Raw genomic sequence first — 22,895 nt, 5'->3', positions numbered from 1 at the left:
TGTGTGTACTAGGCAGACTGATCTTCCAGGTTTCCCACTGATCACTCTACTGCTTGTGTACACTCATAAGACCCAAGGTTTCTTCCTTCCAGCCTAGATTGAATCTTTTCAGTCCTTCCTAAAATAACTGTCACCATTCACCTTATCTTTCTTACTTGGTCAAGATATTCATTCATTATCTTTGTTCTTCAAATGTGCTACCCATATGGGTCTTTCCTGGTTTTCAAAAAGCATTGCACTTATGGATTGTGCCATATTGTTCAACATTTACCTGTGTTATTTAAGGGGGCTTTCTCCCTACATCATATGCACAGATCCTGAGGAGAAGAGAAAGTTCTTGAGGACAGGGCCTGAATTACTCATTGCTTTACTATATTCCGAAACCATCACCACTCTCCAAATATAAGTAGATGCTTGATATAACTCTAAATAGATATTATGCTTTTTTAAATCCAGTAATTCCTAATTCTCACAATTCCAAATACCCCCTAAGTAAAGAAACTATTTTAATTAGATATCTCACTAAAGAATAAATAAAGGCCTTTCATGATTTCAACTCAGTACTTCAAGAGTTATGTAGACTGTGGGAAGCACAGTTTCAAGGCCTAAAGCTGAGAATTAAGCTGCAATTAGGCTGTTGGGACCAAAAGGTTTGTCTATGTTCAGGATAAAACAGTTTGGCCGGGTGCTGTGGTTCATGCCTGTAATCCCAGCACTTCGGGCGGCTGAGGCGGGCGTTATCACCTGAGGTGGATCACCTGAGGTCATTACTGGAGACCAGCCTGGCCAACATAGTGAAACCCCATCTCTACTAAAAATACAAAAATTATCTGGGCATGGTGGTGGGCACCTGTAATCCCAGCTACTCGGGAGACTGAGGCAGGAGGTGAACCTGAACCTGAGAGGTGGAAATTGCCATGAGCAGAGATTGCGCCACTGCACTCCAGCCTGGGTGACAGAGCAAGAATCCATCTCAAAAAAAAAAAAAAAAAAAAAAAGTTTGTGGTCTGCAATTGATGTAAAACTTTCTAATCTACCTCACAAATCCCTGAAATTTACTTCATCCATAGCCTACTTCTACTTTGCACAGCCGGTCAGGGTTTTGGAAAAAGAGAAATCAGGGATTATCTCCTTCTACTCTCCAGTGGGAAGACAGAAGCCTGCATGAATAGGGACAAAGACCACGGGAGCTCAAGGCCCTCGTGTTGTTCAGGAATTAAGACAGGCTTTAGAATAGCCTGGATAAACTTTGGACAGAATTTTTTGGCTGTTATAAAACAGAACTTTCCAGTAATTTTGAAACCCATTTCCTTACTTTTATTTTTCCTCACACCAAAAGGGTAAGGAAACCAACTTTGGGCTATTACTGGCTTGTCCATGGCCTGGAACTGCCCACTCCAACCCCAAGAATTATTATCCTGATTCTTCCTGCTCCTCCTTGTCCATAAGATGCTATTGCTCTGAGAAGCATAGTATCTTGAAGCTGACATAAAAAATAAATTCATGATAAAATGACGATGGTTTGTAGGCCAACCATAAGACATAGTGAGATTTCAAGCCAGAACACACTGGGTTTTGTCTCTCAACTCTAATTACCTGTGTGACCTTGAACAAGTTATTGAATGTGTTAGAGATTCAGTTGACTCATATGTAAATAGGTATACAGGAGATTACTTCATGGTCTTGTGGTGAGGATTAAATAAAATCTTATGTGTTAACGTGCCCAGCACAGAGCCTTGAAAACACTAAATGTATCCTCAGTAATATCACCATCAAAATGAATATTGATCACAGATTAAATACTATCATTTGAATCCTTCCACATTAAAGCTCAAGGAGGTGAATAATGATAAACACATAATATACTAAAACTCGTTGTCTCTTTATTTTTTATCTTTTTTAGAAAGGGCCCTGGGATTTCCCAAAATGCATTAAGAATACAGGCACCTATTCTTACCAAATATGAAAAGAAGCAGCTTCAACCATCAGAATTCTTTCCTTCCAAAACTCTTTCAGTGTAGGGTGATAAGGAATAAGAGTTGCTTAGTGAGAATCCTACTCCTTTGCCTCTCACCACTAAACAATAGCACCAGCGTAATTTCACCTTTCAGAGTTTAACTTTATCACTCTAGGAATCCTTACAGAATTCTTTTGAGCTGCAAACCATCTAGGTGTCAGCATCTTTATTTTTCTTTGAGTTTGCTTTTTTTTTTAATGAAGAAATAGAGACGTAACCTTTCAAATACTGATGAACAAAAAGAATACAATGTGATAGTGTTTTAGTCTTAATTTTGTCACTAGCTGCAATAGTTTAGTAAAGTCAATTGCTATCAATATATTCATTTGTCAGATGTCCTCATTCTTCAAATGATTGGCTTACAAATACACAGGGCAGTTACAAGATTAAAATAAAGTATGAATTGAAATCATTTTGCTAAGAAAAAACCACTCTGCAGTTTTAAGAATAATTATTGCTATCATAACCACAGCCAGAAGCCAAATTTTTACATTAACATTTCATTATTGGAGACAGTGGTACACGAACATTTTTACAAAGATTGCAATTTGTGTTTTCCTGGTTTTTGCACTTTCTGTGACTATCTTGTTTACAGTACTTGCTTTTATCTACAAGGAAAAGACTATCAAATCTGCAGTTACACATCTTAATATCTTTTCCTGGGTTTTTATTTCAGTGATATTTGTAATGCTTGTGATTCACTTCGCTGCTAATCTGAAAGGAGCAGCTAATTATCCAGGCTGGGATAGGGGTTCTGATAAACATGCCTTTGTGAGATCCTAAGGATCACCTTTGAGCCTGGTAAGACAGGGCCTGGAGAGGGAGGGAAAAGTAAATGTCAGCCAGCTTTGGAGTCATGAAGAGTAATCATTGTAGAGAAAGTTTAGTTGATTTTTTGCCTGAAAAAATGTTACCTGAATGTTTTCAAATTCACTAGTTTTTCAGAGTCACTTGTAGCTTTCCTAACTGAAACTCAATCAGAGGTTTTTGTTCTCCAGGAATTCTTAGAAGTGCAACAAAATGGGCATATATTCACTTGATGGTACATTTAGGGTGCTTTGTCACGCTAGTTCCTAGAGGCCCTAAGAAAAGTAAAGCACTAGCGCTCTTCAGAGGAATATAGGAAAGGTTCAGCTACTAAGCCTCCAACTTTCTTCCTTTGTGCCAGGTATCTAAGAATAGATTCATATTTAACTGATGAGATAAACTTGAATTCTAACCCATAGAAATGCAACCATATTATGCTGAACATGTCTTTGGAGAAAGAGAAACAGTAAAGTAAGAACAGTTGCAGAAGAGATGAACAAATAGTATAGTTCCTAAAACAATAATTAGCTGCCATTTTAAGATGCTTAGATTCTCAAGTAGAATGTACAACAATGTCACCACAAAAATGCATTGCACTAAATCATAGAAATACGTTCCCTGTTAAACATCAACTTGTAAACATGGACTCTGTATGAGATCTTTTCAATTTAAGAAAACTTAAAACGTCGTAGGCATGAAAATCTGTATTTATAATATCCTTAAGATAGGAGACAACTATTTGTTTTAGTGAAGATTCCTACATTAGTAAAAGGTTTTACTAGTTGACTACTTTAAATAGGCTAACAATAAATTATTAACTGGAATAACATGAACTATTAAAAGCCAGTTCAAACTTAAGGTCAATGAAAAGAAAGATGAAGCATCTCAATTTATAACAAAGCAACTCAATTTACAGAATTAGATTTATAAAAATTTGATTTGCATGCCACTTCTCAGTAATATAACTTTGTACAATGTGAGTCATGGGAGTGGAATTGTGATATGATTTGCCTGATTCTTGAACCAGGGCAACTGATTCATCATTACTATCTTGAGATCTCAGGGAGGAAGCCATCATAGTTCGGTCATCTGTTATTGCCCAAGAAATAGTGTCTGACCAGATGAGAATAAAATATAACGAATGAACTATGTAAGTTATGGTAATGAATCTCAATCTAAGCTAGACATAGTTTCTTCCTTATCAATTTTGTTTGTTTGGAGAAGTTTTGAGACTGTCTATTGATCACATTGATATAGCAGATGCAGCCTGAAGGAAATGGATGGTATATAAGAGTAATTTCTGATGCAACCTGAGAAGTAGTGGCTTGTTCTAATTCTGGAAGGAGGGAAAGATTCTGTTTTGATCATCTATTGTTGCTTGAAAAATTACCCCCAAAACATGGTAGCGTAAACAATTTCGTTTTATTTGCCACTGATTCTCTAGTTCACAAATCCAGACAAGGCTTACCTGGGAGATTTCCTGTTCCATGTGGATTGGCTTGCTATCTTATGAGGTTACAGTTATATGGCGGCTAGTGCTGAAACATGCAACGTGTCTTTGCCCACATGTGTAGTGTCCTGGCAGGGACAGCTGTGAGCCTGAATCTCACTTTGTCCACATGACTATCTTCTCATGGTTAGCTTGGGCTTCTTTACTTGTACTCAAGGGTGAGCAGTTCAAGTGACAATGGCAGAAACTGCAGAACTCTTAAGGCCACACTTCAGAAGTCAACAAGAATCACTTCTACTATATTCAGTATATAATCCCAGATCCTAGGGGATGGGGCACTAGCAAGGACACTCTACAAAATAGCATATGTGATCAAATATATTATGGAGGCCAACACAATTTACCATGTGACCACCATGACTTATTAGAAAAATCATGTGCATAATTTCTTTCTCATAATTATCGATGTGAACCTTGGAAAGCAGCCATATTTTGTACTATGTATTCTCAGAGCAAAAGACAGAAGCTACCAGATAAAATTGGCACTTACCTGGCGGAACTGTTCCAGGTCAATTTTGTTACCCACCAACACCAGGGGAATTTCATAGGTATGGCGGACCTGAAAAATGAGCTCTTTAAACTTGGCAGCCTCCTGAAATGATTGACGGTCAGTGACGGAGTAGCAGATAATGAAGCCTTCCCCACCTCGCATGTACTGCTCCCGCATGGCTGTGAATTCTGCCTGCAGGAAAAAAAAATAAATTTAGTTATGGGCTGTCAATATAGCTAATTAATAGGAGGTTTAAATGTAATCATTATGAAATTTGAATGTTTTAAACTATTAAGAATATTGATATTTAATCATAGGAGATTTCATTTATGAGATATTAGAAAAACATATTAAACAGCAATTTTTACTCATGGACTCTTAGGGATTGTATAAAGATGATATATACATATTTTTTATTTGTAATGACCTCACTTTAAAAAAATGAATCTAAATGTTTATACTCCAATCATTAAATTTATTTGAACCCAGTCTAGATATTCTTTAAATTACATATTTCAGATATTTTTTGGAACCAATTTTCTTTTCTAGAAACATTGAAGAAAAAAATGTATAATCTAAGGAAATTAGCTTCACTTTGCAAATGAAAGTAGGTTTGTATAGGGGATTTGCCAAAAGTCTGCCAAGGAATCTGGGGGAACAAACTTTTCTACTCAAAAATATGAAAATGAATTAAGAGTTAGACCTTGGTCTTCCTTGTGAATGGATAAAGTTATTAGCATTGATAATTCCAGATCCAGTTATTTATTTGGGTGTTAGATTTGTCTCATGAAGGTACATAAACAGAAGGATCTAGATTGCTGAGGGATGGATCATTTTCTGCATTCTGCTGACTCTTTCATCTTTCAACTACAACTTCTCAGTGACTGAAAATTCAATATTTGGTCTAGATTACAATTTGGAAAGTTCCTTTAAGTCTAAAATATCTGTTTTTATTCACTTTTATTCTGAAACTACTGTTAAAATGGCAATGGATAATTAGATAGAAGCAATGGAAAATATAAAACTTAACTTCTGTCTGTAGAATAAGCAATGAAAGAACAAAAGAGCATATTGTGACTTGGACAATTTGTGCTATAAGTAATCAAAGAAATACAATTTTTGGTGGGTTTCAACTGTGTTTGAAGAATTTGAGAAAATGGGACTTCTTTACCTAGCAAAATGTTTATAAGAACTCAAAAAATGCCCTACTCAGAGTAATTGTTTAAATAAATGTTATTTTGATTTAAGCTAGCTTGAAAGATGGGAGCATTTACGTAGATCCAGGAATGTTGGAAAACTAGGGTGGTTGCAAGTCCAGAGACTGATAAAGTTAATACATTCCTGAGTTAATAAGTGAAGTTCACCAATCATTTTCGGTAAATATGGAATAAATGCAAACAGTGTTTGCATCAGTTTCAGCAGTCATTTCTAAGTTGCAAGAACTGGATCACAGAGAGGACAAGAGACTTGTCCAAAGACCGACAACAACATGATATAGAGTTGGTTCAAAAAACTCATGTTACCTGACTCTCACTGTATCAAATTACTTAGCATTAAATTTTATTTTAACTCAATCCTAAATTTCACTATGTGAGTGAAATGTACTAATTTGGGAGAAGAAAACATTCTATTGGATCCACATTTCATTCCTGAACCACGATTGAGTAATAAAATATCTGAGATCCCTCATAGTTCTGACATACTCCGATTTTGAAACCCTATATCTGAATCAAAACTCCATAATTGACAGGACTTGACTAGAGAAGTATGGACTGAAAATGATAACTGATGTTTCTCAAACTCATAATTACATTTCTTTGGAAAAGAAATGATAGGATCATCTTAGAAATATGTTTGATCTTTAGGAAAACATAATTAGATCTGTTATATCAGTTGTGTATGATTAAAATAATAAAAATGCAAGCTAAACTGGAAAAGATCTATTTTACAATTTAAAGTTTATGCTATTTTCTGATTATTATTTTCAGTACTAAAGTTTTTGATTTTCAATCGTCTAGTCCTTTTTGAAAATTAACAAATACAAACATTAGCAAAATATTTAAATGGTACAGATGTATCCAGTACCAATTTAGTTTTCTTCCCACCTCAAACTTCTAGTTTTCCTTTTCAAATGCATCAGTTAATAGCTTCTTTAACTTTACACTACTGTCTGTGTACATACAAGCATATACATGTTCCTTCTTCCTTTATATATCATTCTAAACTCAATGGGAAACAAAATATATATCTTTAATTAAAATGTAATAGCCTTACTATACCTTGGAAACTATTCTATATAAGTATATATAAATATTGCTTATTCTTTTTTATAGAGACATCATAATTCTTTTTATACATGTACCATAATTAATTTAGCTACTTATCTATGAAAAGGCATTTAGATGGCCTCCTTTTATTCTTATTATAGAAAATACTGTGATATATATATTCTTAAACATTGCACAGATTTATCTATACCTGAAAAACAGTATTTCTAGACCAAAAAGAACATACATTTTACTTTTGAGAAATATTGCCAATCTCAATGCCAAAGACATTGTGTCAACAATACTTTCCCCAGCGTTATATAAATGTGACTATTTATCCTCATTTTCAATGATGCTGCTTATCAAATTGTTCTACTTTTGCAAATCGTAGAATTGAAACATCATGTTCCTTTTATTTGTATTTATTATTTATGTGTTATGATCAACATATCCTATGTTTTATATTCATTTGTATATTGTCTTCTACATATTGATTTTATTTTGTTGTGAAGAATGTAGTAGTTTTCTTTGAAGGGGGTTGGTTCTTTTTGTTGTTCGATTGTAGATTGTTTCTTAAATTTGAACTGAAGGAATATATTTCTATGTGAGACATAAGAAAAAGAGCAATGCATTTGACGACTTCAACAAAAATATGCCATAAAGAAATGACTAACAAATTTGATAAAGCGTAACAACCTGTTAGGAAGATAAGCAAATTACAGAAGGCAAAATTCACAGAGAATATTGGATGATTGAATGAATAAAGGTCCAACAGTGCTTGTTAACCAGATTCAAAGTTGCACACATATCACATTAAAAATAGATATGTCAAGGAATAACATCTGATCTAAATTGGAATCTCTAGGTATAAAGTTCCAGCATGCATACTTTAAAATTTGGATGATTTTTGTTTTGCACCTATCTGTATGAATACATAACTGAATGTATGCTCTAGAGTGGTCTTTATATTCTAGAAGCAGAGAAAGGTAGTCATAGTGCATGACCTCTAGGACTGCTACTTAGAGCATGTCTTCTGACATGTCACATAACCTCTCTGGGCCTCAATTTCCCATTTTGTTAAAGATGGATTAGGACATACACTTAACTAGTCTTACAGGGCAGTAGAAAAGCTCAGATGAGAGAAGAGATGTGAAAATGCTTTGATGAATTTTTTAAATACAATACAAATCAAGCCTATTATTATCTCTGGTACAAATCTGGCAGAATAGAAGCTTTCACTGGGAGAACAGGCATGAAATCTTCTTTTAGCTGCATTAAATATAAATGTGGCAGTGTTTTTTATATAAGCTTCATCAGAAAAGTATTAAGCTTTTTTTTTTTCCCCAAACAGAAAATCTTTCCACCAATAAAACAGATGTAATGAAGCTATCATAATGAATGGGGAGGATGTTTTATCTTAGATGACCTTTTCTATACCAACTCTTTACACAACATGTACACAAGTTTCTGTGTGGGGTGTGTGTGTGTGCGTTTTACTAGAAGATGCAGTAGAGGCTGATGGGACCCAGAGATTTGAACAAAATCTCTTTACTATGTATTAACTTAATAATATATGATAAGGAAATCACTTTAAAAGGAAAAATGCCGTGTTCACCATGTTGCTTCCGCCTTCATTCACCCATGAATTAAAGATCCCTATACTTTCTGTTTGGTGTATCCTGAATGTTAATACCTTCTTCATTTGCTTCCTGCTATAAATGAAACTTGTTGGTTAATTATTCAGGAACATTTCTAGATTCCATCTGCTATCTATAAGTAGCAACATATTTATGTAACAGACCCTTTGTATAAAATGCTACAAATATAAGCATTTCTAATATTTTCAGAGCTATTCTGAGTACAGCATTCCAGTTTGATCAGTTGCCTTTGATATACTCCCTTGTACTAAAATTGTGTGATAATTTTTCTATATTCAGAAAATGAATACAGAATTTTTGATGAATCTCATATTCCAGCTTCTTGATTATCAGAGTAAGAATTTTAAGCAGGTATTAGAACATGTAGGAATTGGGCCAGCTCCCCATTGCATTCAAGTAGCAGTACTACAAAGATACGAATGCCTCACTATATTTAAAAAGCACTAGCACTATATTCAGACCAGCTTATTAACCACTCCCAGTAAGGGCACACAGATAGCATTACATATATTGATCTGAATCCCTTTTGGCCATCTCTTTAATGAACCACATGTCCATATTTGTTCTCCTTATGGAAAAAAAAAGTAAATTAAAAAGTCAGTCAGTCATATACCTAACACTGTACCAAGTGGTAGGAGATATATATAAATATATATATCTTCATTGGAGAAACACAACCAAGCCAAGATAAATTGAATGAATAATAGTTAAGATCTAAATGAACCTTGGGGTTGAGAAAATGGCAGGAACAGTTTTCAGAGGGAAGGCAAAGAGGGCTTGGTAGGGAAAAGGATGTGATGTTCTTCCTTAACTTTATTATTTGTACAGAACTTCTCAACTTTCAGGTAACCTCACTTCCAAAGATTATGTATTCTCACTCTTAAATAGCCTTTCATAGTCCAAATTCATCATTTGCATAGTAGTTAATCATCTAGGACCTGCTTAGCCTTCAATAGCTGAATTTTTGGAGGGTGGCATAGCACAGAATCATGTGATTGTTGTTTCTTTTATTTGCATCTTTTTAATGAAAGTATAGAAACAATTCTAAAGGACTAAAATCTAGGTATCATAAATTTACTACAATTTATGCAAAGCAAAAGGATTGCAATAAGTAGGAGTGGTGGTTTCTCAGTCTCAATCTGATGCCTTAAACTGGTTATGTCAATTGAAATGAAAATGAACAAACAGCTTTTATAAATGCCGATAATGTGAGGTCAAAGATTGTGCCTAAAAGTCAAAATATAATTAGCAAATACTATTTTACAGTTTTCAGAGAAGATAACCTATCGTTTTTTTTTTGGTATTTGACACATATTTTTAGGAATGCATTTTATCATGGAATACTGCTTGTGCTGTGCCTAACTCATTCATCAAATATTTATTGAGCACTTACATATGACAGTTGTGTAAGATTTGAGATTGGTAAAATAAATACATATAATAAAACTGAAATATGGAGATATATATTTTTTATTTGTCATTTATATATATATGTGACAAATAAAAATTAGAGCATCAGAACCAGGATAGAGTGAGGAGACAGAGTTTGATTTACAATTTAACTCTGAACATCTAAACAACCCAAGCTACAATGAAAACATGATCAATTATATCACTTTTGTTATCAATAACAACATATTAATTTGACACAAATCTCCCCTAAGCACTGAGAGCTGAAGGCAATTTCTCTTCTTGGGGTTGAGAAAAGAGACAACATCCCCAGTGTCAACCCAACTAGATCTGTAGTATCAGGTTCTCTAAGACTATTCTGTGATTGTGTTTTTCAATGTAAGCCTTGTCAAACATTTCATAGTCATACTCAATAATACTGATGGAAGCTTCAAGTAAGATAATAGAAAATTATTCCGTAGAAAATGATTAGTGTGTAATAATTGATAATGATGTTTAAAATCTTTTTAGTTAAGTTGTTGGCATTGAAACTGGAGGCTTGAAGGGTACTTGGAATCCAACTATAATGACGACTCCTGGAAAACTCTTAACTAAATACAATTTGAATAAGCATTAAGGTTGTAATGCAGGAATAGCTGCATAATTTGTAGATTCCCATGCAAAAATGAAAATGTGAGGCTACTTGTTCAAAAATAATTAAGAATTTCAAGACAGCAAGAGTAATACATTAAAACAAGTGCAATGCACTTCTGGGCTTGGGACCCTGGGCAGCTACAGCAATTGCCGGCTCATGAAGTCAGTCCCATTGCAATGAGATTAGCACAAAATAACAGCCAGGAGCACATGTGAGCGGAACTAGAACTCAGGAGATTTTTGTCAGGAGGAAAGTAACAAGCAGGCAGCCTTATTGTAGTAGGGTTGGTTTGGCAATGGTGAGAGTCACAGTGGAGGAAAGGGCCATTGAGAGCAGGGAGAAAACCATGAAGGCTTTCGCAGTAATTCTGAAGTGAGGTTTCACAAAAGGAGAAAGAAAAGGGGGGAAAATTCTTGAATGAGAGGTCACAATAAAGAAAAACGGAGAGAAAGGAATTATGAAAAAATGACATGAAAAACATATCTCACATTAGATATTAAAAAAAAAGTATAGAGATATTAAATGAGATGGCGGAAGTCCTGGAGCTATCAAGTAGAAAATCAGAGACACATTGATACCATTGCCTCGCTGAGGAAAGAAAGAATTAAATTAAATTAAATATGGTTCCAGTTTTTGTAGCCCTGGATCTGGTGGTTGTAATGACAGAGATCAGCTGATTGAGAAAGTAAATAACTTAAGAGCCATCATGTCCCACACAGAGTTCTACTTGTCTAGTTAGAGTTAATATTAGACATCCAAATGAAACTATCCATAGATAACTGGAAATATGGCTTAGGTGAAAGATTAGAATCTAAATGGGGTTTTTGTGACAGACTCAGGGGACAAGCCTTTTGGATTGAATATGTGAGTTGGAAATAGGGCACAAATCAATTAGTCTGGATCAGTTTGGGGGGGGGCAAATTCTTTTTGTCCCTTCTTTTTGAGAGCTGGAGCTTTGCCTCCATTTGAAGTATTTTATCTATTTTAAAGGAGATTTTATAGAAATGGTTTCTGACAGCTTTCTTCTAGTTTTGTTCTCTTTTGCCAGGCATGCTCAGTACTGAACTGTCCTCAGATTTTGGCACTTATGCCTCTTTCTTTTATTGTAATTACGTGTGTTTTACACTCATTCCCATCACTAGACTCTAACCTACCTGAGCATCATATTCTCCAAAGCACTAGGGACAGTGCCTGGATCAAAGCCCAACAGATAATTATGTTATCACTTGGTTAATTACTTACTTTAAGCTAAATGTTTTAAAATATGTTACTATTCCCTGGATGATATGCACTTTAAGGGGAGTGAGGATTGGAGGCAGGAGGATGAAGATAAAAGGGAAAGGGAATCAAATCCTTAAACTAAATGGATAAAGCTTTTAGTTACTTATTCATTCCTGTACATGTAAGGCCAGGTCTAGTTTAACTTTTAGATAAACCTATATCCCATTGAAATCCACAGCAATTATAAAGCAAGTTAATGTTCCTTATTTCATTGTCTAGCATTAGTCATTTGTCTTACGCTAAGAAGGGAGGAGGAAAGAGGAATCTTACTGTATTTGGATCAAATTTTGCACCAAAATTTCTTTCCCATAGAAGTCTGTTTGCCCTTCCTCCTTCTATTTGACTTGTATTTTGTCAAAGATTTAAAGTTTCATGATCGCCTCTGGGTGGTACAAATCCACTAAAAGATATTTCTAATCACAGCTGGCTTCCTGTTTATCCTAGAGGTCACTCATACTGGGAGCTGTTTTCCTGCTGATAAAACCTACAGGAATGAATCTTGGAAGAAGTCAGCATAACTGTGTTGTGAAAGGATTTCATCTACCGCAGTTTAGTCATTCCCAATGTGATACTGAAAGGATGATTTCAACAAAAATAGAGTGAAATAAGAAACTTCACACGACAAAGTTGCAGTTGCTAATTGATTTAGAGTACCTGATAGGATACTACTATAAATAAGAAAAATGATATGGGACTCATGCACACACATACCCACACATGCTTTCTCTAAAAAAGCTTCACCATCCACAATGAAATTCATATTTCTAAATATTAAATAAAAAATAAATTACTATTTGGTTCCTCCTTTGGTAAAAACCAAATAATCTTGTTTTGCAATATAAAGAATAATTTGTCTCCAGAGAATTACAAAATTTTAGAATTGTATTGACAGTCCAACACTCCCTCATCATACAAGTGAGGAAAGTAATTATTGGAGCAGATGTTTGTCCTCTATGACATCAGAAGTACAACCAGGAAGAGGTTACAAGGTTCTTGACCATCATAAAGTGCTGGATATACTTCATCCTCCAGCTTAGTTATACCTCCTGAGTGGCTGCTCTAACCCCAGGGTCTCCCTTTTCCAATCAATCCATCAATGGGGGGAAATCCATCCATTTCACTATCTGATTACTCTTCTTTAAGTATTGCATTTATTCTGCAGCTCTTCTGTCTCCAAAGGTCCAGTGGTTGCACACTTACTTTCACATCAAATCTATACTCATCAGCCTGATTTTAAGACCCTATATAATCTGATATCATGCTACCAATCAAGCTTTATCTCCAGTTAATATTGAATATGCCCTCTCTAATGGGGTCACTTCTCTCATGGCCTGATCATAAAAGTTGTCTCTCTTACCATTGTGCTTTCATGAACATTATTCCTCATACTTGAACCTTTTTTAGGGAATCAAGAATTTAGTGATTATCAGATGCAAACTTTTTACTTTGCAGATGAGAAAATCAGAGCCCAGAAAGGTAGTGATGATATCATTTTCTCATAGCTAATTAAAACACAGCCAGCTCAGAAAGCCCAGTTTTCTAATCCCCTCTACATCACATGGGTAGCTTCCTTTCCTTTGCTGTGATCTGAATCCTGTGCATGCTTCTAAGTCGATTATATTCTTCCTGTGCTTTTATGTGTGTGTGTGTGTGTGTGTGTGTGTGTGAACCCATACCTAACAAATCCAGCCTTTATTGAGAATTATTTTTTGTATATTTTCATCACTTATGAACTTAAAAAATTAGCAATTAATTATATCTTTCTTATTTTCTTTTTATTCAAGGAATTAGACTTGTGTCACCAAGCAAATGTTAAACATTAGAGGACAATATCTATGCTTAAAGTGTTTTTAACACTTACGTTGCACTTATATTGCTTGATAGATTTTTAACATTAAAAAATTCAACTAAATTGCTGCCATTTGAACAAATAAATGCCATTTAGAAAAATATTTTGATGTGCTAACTCTATGATAATGTATGTATTCTGGAACACAGACATAATAAGCAAGCTTCTAACAGTAAAGGAGTTTGTGAGTACTAATAAGGAAAATATCCTAGATAAATCTTTTAAGATAATTGGTAGAAAAAAGTTTTAAAATTTATATTGTTAAGGGACATGCCTGTACCATCAAAATCAGCAAAATTTTTGTTCCCAAGTCAGTCAATATCTTTCTCTCTTTAAAAAATACATTTGTAATCTTGTGAAATGGTTTGGCTGTGTTCTGGCCAAAATCTCATCTTGAATTCTAGTTCCCATAATTCCCACATTCTGGAAGGGACCTGGTGAGAGGTAATTGAATCACGGAGGCGGTTACCTCCATGCCATTCTCATGATAGTGACTGAGTTCTCCTGAAATGTAACGGTTTCATAAGGGGCTTTCCCCCCTTTTGCTCATTCTTCTCCTTCCTGCCACCATGTGATGAAAGAAGTGTTTACTTCCTATTCCACCATCATTGAACACTTTGTGAGGTCTCCCAGCCACACTGAACTGTAAGTCAATTAAACCTCTTTCCTGGCCTGGCACCATGGCTCACGCCTGTAATCTCAGCACTTTGGGAGGCTGAGACGGGCAGACCATGAGGTCAGGAGTTCGAGACCATCCTGGCCAACATGGTGATCTCTACTAAAAAATACAAAATTAGCTGGGCATGTGATGCATGCCTGCAATCCCAGCTACTCGGGAGGCTGAGGCAGGAGAATCGCTTGAACCCAGGAGTAAAAGGTTGCAGTGAGCCAAGATCACACCACTGCACTCTAGCCTGGTGACAGAGCAAGACTCCATCTCACAGAAGAGAGAGAGAAAAAAAAGAAAACCTCTTTCCTTTATAAATTACCCAATCTCAGGTATGTCTTTATTAGCAGCATGGGAACAGACCAATATGCCTTGCATCTTGCATAAAAATATATTAGGAAAAAATTTAAATATATTGAAAAAAAATCATTGTTTGTTCCATATTATTTCAACTCCCTGCAGTGACTGTGCTCAATCAAATAATTTGGTTATTCAAATATAATTGTGTTTCATTACACTTTAAAACTCAGGTGAGCTATTCCATAACACAAAAACATCGTCATATCAGTTTGGTAATTTTAGAATCATTTTGATCTAGTTATTTAAAATATAATAATTTTAAAATTGCATATTCAACTACATTGGAAAAAATAGGATTTCATTATTAGGTTAGGGCCAGGAAAAATATGGGGATAATGGAGAATGATGAGATAATGATGATATTTGAGTTTTGAAATTATCAAGGTTGGTTTCTATTATGGTATTGTTTGTGAGATGCCTCAAGATGGATTCACTCTGGAAGTTAATAGTTTTTGAAATTGTTAGTAAGTTGTAGTAAATATAAAAAGTATGGATATATGAATATCATATTAACATAGAGCATAGATATTAACGTCATAAGATATCACATGCATACATATAAAATATAAGCACATATATTAATATTGTATAGCATATGTTTTATTATTTTAAAATGTATTTTGATGGCTAGGACATATGATAATTTTAAACAATGCTTTTCTTAAACCCTTTCTATTGCAGCAATATTTTAAAATCAAAAGCTTCCTGTTCAAGAGAGTGGGCAATTTCTCAGTCTCTTGCCCTTCAAAATGCAATTGAAATCACAGAACTATTGTTATTATTTGATATCTATACTACCATTGGAAAACAAAATGATAGCAACAGTAACTCAAAATTTCTGGAAAATTAAAAGTGAAAGTAGAAAAAAACGATAAATAGAAAGAGTCCTAATGAAGTCTTGGGAATTGTCAAACACAGCATCATCAACAAATAGAAAAAGTCATAGTGTCTGCAGGTAGTGATCAGGGTAATTAAATAAAGAAACAGCTGTGATTTAAAAAAAAAAAAAAGAAAGAAAGAAAGAAAAAAGAAACACCTTTCCCCTACATTATCAGTTACTGCCTTTACCACTTGTTCAAAACCCTGCAGACCGTGTTGAGGAAGATACAAGGTCTAACTGTGGGATATTCTGGTGTTAGTGTTGGGACCTCAAGAGAAAGAACTGAGCAAATGCTGAGATGATTCCGAATTGCTTCACTAGAGAGTGGAGTGGGGCAGGGCTGAATGAATGCACAAGGACACTTCTCAGTTAGGAAATGTGCTAAGGGAATCCCCTGTGTCACCCTACAGCAGAGACACTCTCTCCTTCACGTTTTGTGGCAGTCTTCTGCCTGCAAATCTTTCAGATTTTAGCAAACACGGATACTGCAGGGTTGGTTAACAGCCACGAAGCTCTGGACTTATCCACCCAGCCCTTATTAGATGGTGTCAGTGCAGTTGCGTGGGGTGCCCCTGCTGGATCCTAAGGTAGAAAAGAGCCGGGAACTTGTCTAGTGTGTTCATCCTTATACAGTCTTTGTACAGTGTCTGTTATAAGATATTAGACATAATGTTACCAGAAGGCAGGCCTAGAGTATGAGATGTCCAGGTTCTTGGCATGTTGAACAAAGAACTGAACAAAGTACGCAAAGTAACAAGGGAACAAAAGGGTGAAAGTAAGGATTCACTGAAGCTAGAGAACACTCCACAGGGTGGGAGCGGGCCCCAGCAAGCAGCTCAAGACCCCGGTGACAAAGTTTTCTGGAGTTTAAGTGCCCCATTTTGAGGTCTGGAATGGCTATCCACTATGTGGATGAAGGATTTGGCCTGTGGCCATTTAGAGGCCAGAGTGGATTTGGTGCCCTATGCAGATGAAGGAATGGCCTGCACTTGGCCCGTGGGCAATCAGAGGCACTTTCCTTTTACATTCGAGATGCCCTGGGAAAGGGGGTGGTACAGGGAGTAGTTGTGGATACTTTGTTACTGGGGCTTAGAGAGAGAGGGATTTTCCTTTCCCTCCAGTTTTAGGAAGTGATCACAAGTTGGCCTTAGAGTGCCTGCCTCCAGACCCAGGTGTTTTCCTTTTTGATCTAGCTTTAGGAAATTAGTTCCAATTGGCCTTCAATTCCCTGTCTCCAGACCCTGTTCTCCTGCCTCAATATCATATGCTAAAAACCAAATAAATAAATACACTTTTTGTATCACAGTATCAGGTGCACTATCATTTAACTGGTGAAATTGCCAGAACACACACAGACTTCCATTTCCTAACCAGCTTTTGCCATAACAAAAGTAGAACCCAAACTTCCGTCACACTGGACAATGTTAAGTTTCCATTTGAGTATGTGAAACAACACAGAGAAGTGCAAGAGGTTGTTGTTAACGATGTTGTTTCCGTTTCAGAGAACTCATAAGCAAGAACCAATCTGAGAAATGTTGGACTACTGAAGTGAAGAACCAGAGACATTACACATTTTTCTAACACTCAGAAACTTTTCCTGACTCCTGCTCATTCTGTATTCTCTATCTTTTATGCATTATCATACTTAGAACACCAATTTAACCCTTAAGTATATATCTCTATGCTACATATGGCATTCTTTACTCCTCCTTCATATCAAGGTGAGTACATGTGATGTAATTATGAGAATGTGGGCCAGGCACGGTGGCTCACGCCTGTAATCCCAGCACTTTGGGAGACCAAGGCAGGTGGATCACTTGAGGTTCAGGAGTTCGAGACCAGCCTGACCAACATGGTGAAACCCCGTCTCTACTAAATATACAAAAAGAAGCTGGGCTTCGTGGTGCATGCCTGTAATCCCAGCTACTTAGGTAACTGAGGTACTGAGGCGGGGGAATCACTTGAACCTGGGAGGTGGAGGTTGCAGTGAGCCGAGATCGTGCCATTGCACTCCAGTCTGGACAACAAGAGCAAAACTTGACTCAAAAAAGAAAAAAAAGAAGAAGAGAGAGAATGTGACTTGAGGGAACCACAAACATGACATTGGATCTGCTGGGCAAATATCTTGATTTCTCTGGCCATCTATTTTCTCATCTGGATTATGGAAAATCAATGCCTTTCCAGTATCACCAATGTGAAGATTAAATAATATAATGTATGAAAGATACCTTCCTCTATGTTGGTTCTAACATGATTTGCCTCTGAAAAATACTAGCTATATGGTTACTGTCATTTTTTTTTTCCTATCCTCATGAAACTCACTAAAGTAAAATCCCTAACTGCAATTTTTATTCTGGAATAATTTGGCCAACAATTTAGTCTTTAAATGTCCTTAAAAACATGCCTGCTTCTATGCAGTGCCCATGAGAAGAGTACTCTATTATCCAAGTGATTCAAAAATTATTTTTTATGCTACTTGAACCTCAGAGGTACAGCAGAGAAGGTGGTAAACAGGATAGTAACAACTTGACTGTGCTAGCAACATGGTAAGTAGGGCAGCATGCATGGTTCCTATTTTCTGTTATTTCAAATAGGAAAGAAAGAAAAAGGAGATGTGCTCTGGAAAGCATCAAATGCAACTGCAAAACTGGTTTAGTTATCAGCTAACCACAAAGCTTCCTGATCTATATTGTCTCAGGGCTGGATCTCATTTGCTCAAATTTAGATTGACTGGAAAAGACAGTAAATAAGACAGGGATGGAGTATTTCTGGGAGTTAACATAAGTTGTAAACAACAGAGATAAAATTCAATGGGGGAACATAAAAACTAACCCAATCTTATCAAACTGAAGAACTCAGAAAATAGTAATTGTAACTATTTAGGGAGATAAGAGGATAAATACAACTCTTCAGGAGGCAAGGGATTGGCTATAGCTCTTTGAGAGACAAATGTAAGGTAGGGTCAGGGCACTGGTAGTTCTCTCCCTCTGACTGAGGGCTCCAGTGGCTATAGGGAATTACCTCGAGCTAAGGAAACTTCAGCCTGAGGCAGAGTAGATAAATAGAAGGATATTCAAATATTGATCACCAAGGTATTCCAAGGATTTTTGTAAAGAGGAAATATGATATCTAAGAAAGAAAAGAGAGTGGAAGAGTAACTGCATGTCACTTGATTCAACAGATGTTTAAAATTGGGTATTTGAAAGTTTTAAGTGAGAAAGGAAATAAGCATAAAATAGTATTGAGTGTGGCCAAGGGGATAAAATCATGGCATAAAACAAAAAAAAAGGGACTGTCAAGCAATGGATGCAGAAAGCCTGGTGGTAGAAATGCCAGTTCTGGAGATGTCCGCAATGAGACCGAACAAGTTCGAACACATCTATTTCAAGAAATTTTGGTCTTGAATGAAGAAGAAAGAGCAAAAAGATACAATAAAATAATTCCTTCTCATTTAATTTTTAAGATTCACTAGAGTTTAAGACATGTGGTGTATACTGCCAAAATTTGGTACTTCCTTTCCTCCTCTTCCCTAAAAACATTGTCCTTCAAAGCTCTTGAAGGAAGACTTCACAAGATAACCAAGTTTCAACTTTAAAATATGCTTTAAGACATCATTTTGCTTCCAAAATAGCAAGCTGCCTACTCCAGTGTTAGAATTGAAGAAAGACTCAAATATGGAAAACATTCTATTTACATTTAGTCCAAATGCTCAAGAATTATTAACTTACTCTGATAAGAGAATTAGTAGTAATAAATTATTAATATAGCACACATAATACACTACTTTTTTAAGAGAGAGCATCTTGCTCCATTGCCCAGGGTGGAGTAGAGTGACACAATCATAGCTCACTGAAGCCTCAACTTCCCAGGCTCAAGTGGCTCTCCCATCTCAGCCTCCTGGGTAGCTAGGACTACAGTCATGTGCCACCATGCTCAGCTAATTTTTTTTTTTTTTTAATTTTTGATAGAGATGGCATCTCACTATGTTGCCCAAGCTGCTCTCAAACTCTTGGGCTCAAGCCATACTCCTGCCTTGGCCTCCCAAAGTGCTAGGGTTATACTGGTGTGAAGCACCACCCCCAGCCAATAGACTACTTATTTACTTAGAAGACAATAAACAAAACAACCAACTTAATAGAATTTTTCAAATACATTTATTGAGAACATAAGAAAGCAGATGATTTGAACATGAAAACTGTCAAAGAGTTATATCGGCAAGAGGCTGGTGAGAGGGATTAAGCATGGGGTTCTGGAGCTATACTGCCTGGGTTTGAATTCTGACTCTGCCACTTCATAGGTCCCTAGGATTCTGCTTTTTCATCTGCGCAATGCAGTTAAGAAGAGTACCTACCCCATGAGGTTGTTGCAAGACCAAGTCTGTTATTACAACTAAAGATCTGTAAAAATTTCCTCCTGTAACCAGCTTCCAAGACTACCTGGACATAGTAAGAACCAATATACTTTAGCAACTATAAATATTGCTTTGTTTACTAGGTCTGTTTCCTCTGCTTAGCTCAAGATAGAACTAATAGCTCTCTTTGTCATAAATGATCAGGAATGAGATGTGGAATTGTGGTTTGGACTTGTCCCTTTTAATCACCTTTTGTTAGACTGACAGAGCTACAAATAAGCCTAAAGCCACAGATAATTACCCACAGGAAGAAATTCTACTTATCTCCTGAAATGGTTTACTAATGCTTAATCTGGTATGACTACTAAAAGAAAATACCTATTTCAAGTTTTAAAATTTTGTTCTTTATTCCAAGTCAAAATATGCCTACACAATTTTTTTGCAAAAAAAAAAAAAATTGCTACTGAAGTAACATTAGTATTTGTATCTAAAACTTGGACTGCAAGCCTGATTGCAAACATAGGTCTCCCTTCCAACATAATACTAGAAAACAATATAACCCTTGATAGCTCTTGGCACATCATATAATACAAAAAACAAAATAAAAATATGTCATTTAAAAAAATTATAAGTACAATAATAGTATGCAAATAATGACTAGAGCCAGAAGGATTTGCTTGAGAAAGTTTCATACATGTACACGTCAATTTGCATTAATGTGACCATTCCCCTATTGCTCGTCTACCTGAATGAAGGCCTGATAGGGATAAATCATATAGATTAACACCTGAAAAGCAGCCAACACTGGTGTTTTAATGTAGCCAAAGCCGAATAACAATAGTCCAGGAAAGATACATTTTATGCCCCCATGCATTTGTTTATGCGGCTCCCTGTGCCTTAAATTTCCTTTCCATTCGTCAAGGTTCAGTTTAAATGTTGCACGTCACATCTTCTCCTACTTCTCTTCAAAGGAAAAATCCTCTCTCAAATTTTGAAAGGCTCATTATATATATATATACACACACACACACACACACACATATTTCATATATATTAATATATTTAATATATTAATATACATTATATACACAATATATAGTAAATAACATTATTATATATTCACTAACATTATATATAGTTAAATATATATAATGTGTATATCTACACACACACACATTACACACTCTCTTCACAGGGGCACTGTGTTACCCTTAATGTCTACTTGTTGGCCTATCACACGGTATGGCTGGCTTCCAGGTCAGGTGCTGTATCATTACAATGTAAGTGAGAACGTATTAGCGGAGGGCTGCACACAGCACTTAGTAGGTCCCCCACAACTATTTGTTAAGTGAATGAAAAAACACGTCATATAAAGTCCTTAACAATGTATATGCCTCTTTTGTAAGCTTCATTTTATTTTTCAAAATGAATCGTATTGAAAGGCATCACTATTTCCAATTTATAAATTAGGAAAATGAAACTCAGGAATATTTAATATTTTGACCAATGTCACACAGTTAGTGAATAGGGAGATGAGACTATTAATTTAACTCCACTTAACTCTTAATTCTGATGTACATTCCAAAATAGCATGCTGGTAAGTTTTCTGACTCTTAGAGCAGCAATGTCATTTGCTTTATGGTACAAAGTCTTCCTGGTCTAGGAATTTAAATGCAACTGCTCTGATAGTATAAATGAAAGTCCCATTTATTCATAGTTGATATCTTGGAAAATTGTGTTTATTCTGTCAGGCTTGACACTCAGGCTTCTAATACATGTTATTTGGCTTTCTGACATTATTCAGCAGAAGAGAGGCTTTAAACAGCATTTAAGGGAAAGGAGCAATAGTTCGATCTTGAATGTGGCAAAGAAGGGATATCCAGACAGAGACTTTACAAAGGCAAAAAGAAATGAGCAAATGGTATATACCATTTTAAGCAGATTTGCATGACTGGAGCCAAGAACTACTGTCAAGGAAGAAAATAGACTGGCTGTACATAGAATTGGGATAAGAAACTGTCAAGATAGTATGATTTGAGGAACACTAAAAGCTATTCCCTTGCCTAGAAGTACTTTCCCTGCTGACCGCCCCCCGCCCTCCACCAATGCCTAATATTACTTATTTTTCTGAGTTAGAGCATCAAAAATTTCTGTTCACAGTCAAGTCTGTTTTCTAGGAGGGATGAAAGTTTCATTGTTTGCTGTCCATAGATACAATGTGAAATGGTTGATCAAATTACCCAAGGTTAATAAATTCCTTAAAACAATGCAAGTAAATCCAGAATAAGGCATGTAAACAAACATTTTCTAGAGAAGGTGATAATAATCCCTATTCCCCTTACCAAATAGTGTTGTTGTGGAGTAGAATTAATCACATCAGTTTTCTATGGGGAAAAATGCCAGATACTTTAATGTATTATTATTTGCTTTAATATCTAACATGATAAATTTAAGTAGAATTAATAACATTGATTTTACAGTGCTGTTGGTTAAGTATTGTTCTGTTTCATATATATGTATATGTATTTGTGTGTATAATTAATATGTATATTTTATTCCAGTTAATTTTATGAACAACCCTATAATGAAGAGACTAAGGAACTAAAAAGGAGACAAACTAAGGAACAGAGAAGTTAAATAACCTGTCCAAGATCACACAACTAGTTAGTTGTAGAACTGGGATTACTGTGATAGGTAAATTTGTTTAATCTCTG

The 22,895-nt window shown here is 35.7% G+C and overlaps 1 protein-coding gene across 1 annotated transcript in view; it reads right to left on the bottom strand.

The window, feature by feature from the left end:
- Window positions 1-22,895, bottom strand: part of RIT2 (Ras-like without CAAX 2) — a 395,769-nt gene that overhangs the window by 194,122 nt on the left and 178,752 nt on the right. The window contains exon 4 of the mRNA XM_011978096.1: window positions 4,825-5,016. Coding sequence (XP_011833486.1) covers window positions 4,825-5,016 — 192 coding nt within the window. The remainder of the gene's footprint in view (window positions 1-4,824; window positions 5,017-22,895) is intronic.

Source organism: Mandrillus leucophaeus, unplaced genomic scaffold (assembly GCF_000951045.1).
Source record: "Mandrillus leucophaeus isolate KB7577 unplaced genomic scaffold, Mleu.le_1.0 Scaffold189, whole genome shotgun sequence".
Lineage (NCBI taxonomy): Eukaryota > Metazoa > Chordata > Mammalia > Primates > Cercopithecidae > Mandrillus > Mandrillus leucophaeus.
Note: the sequence above shows the minus strand (reverse complement) of the source record. Positions and strands in the feature narration are given on the sequence as shown.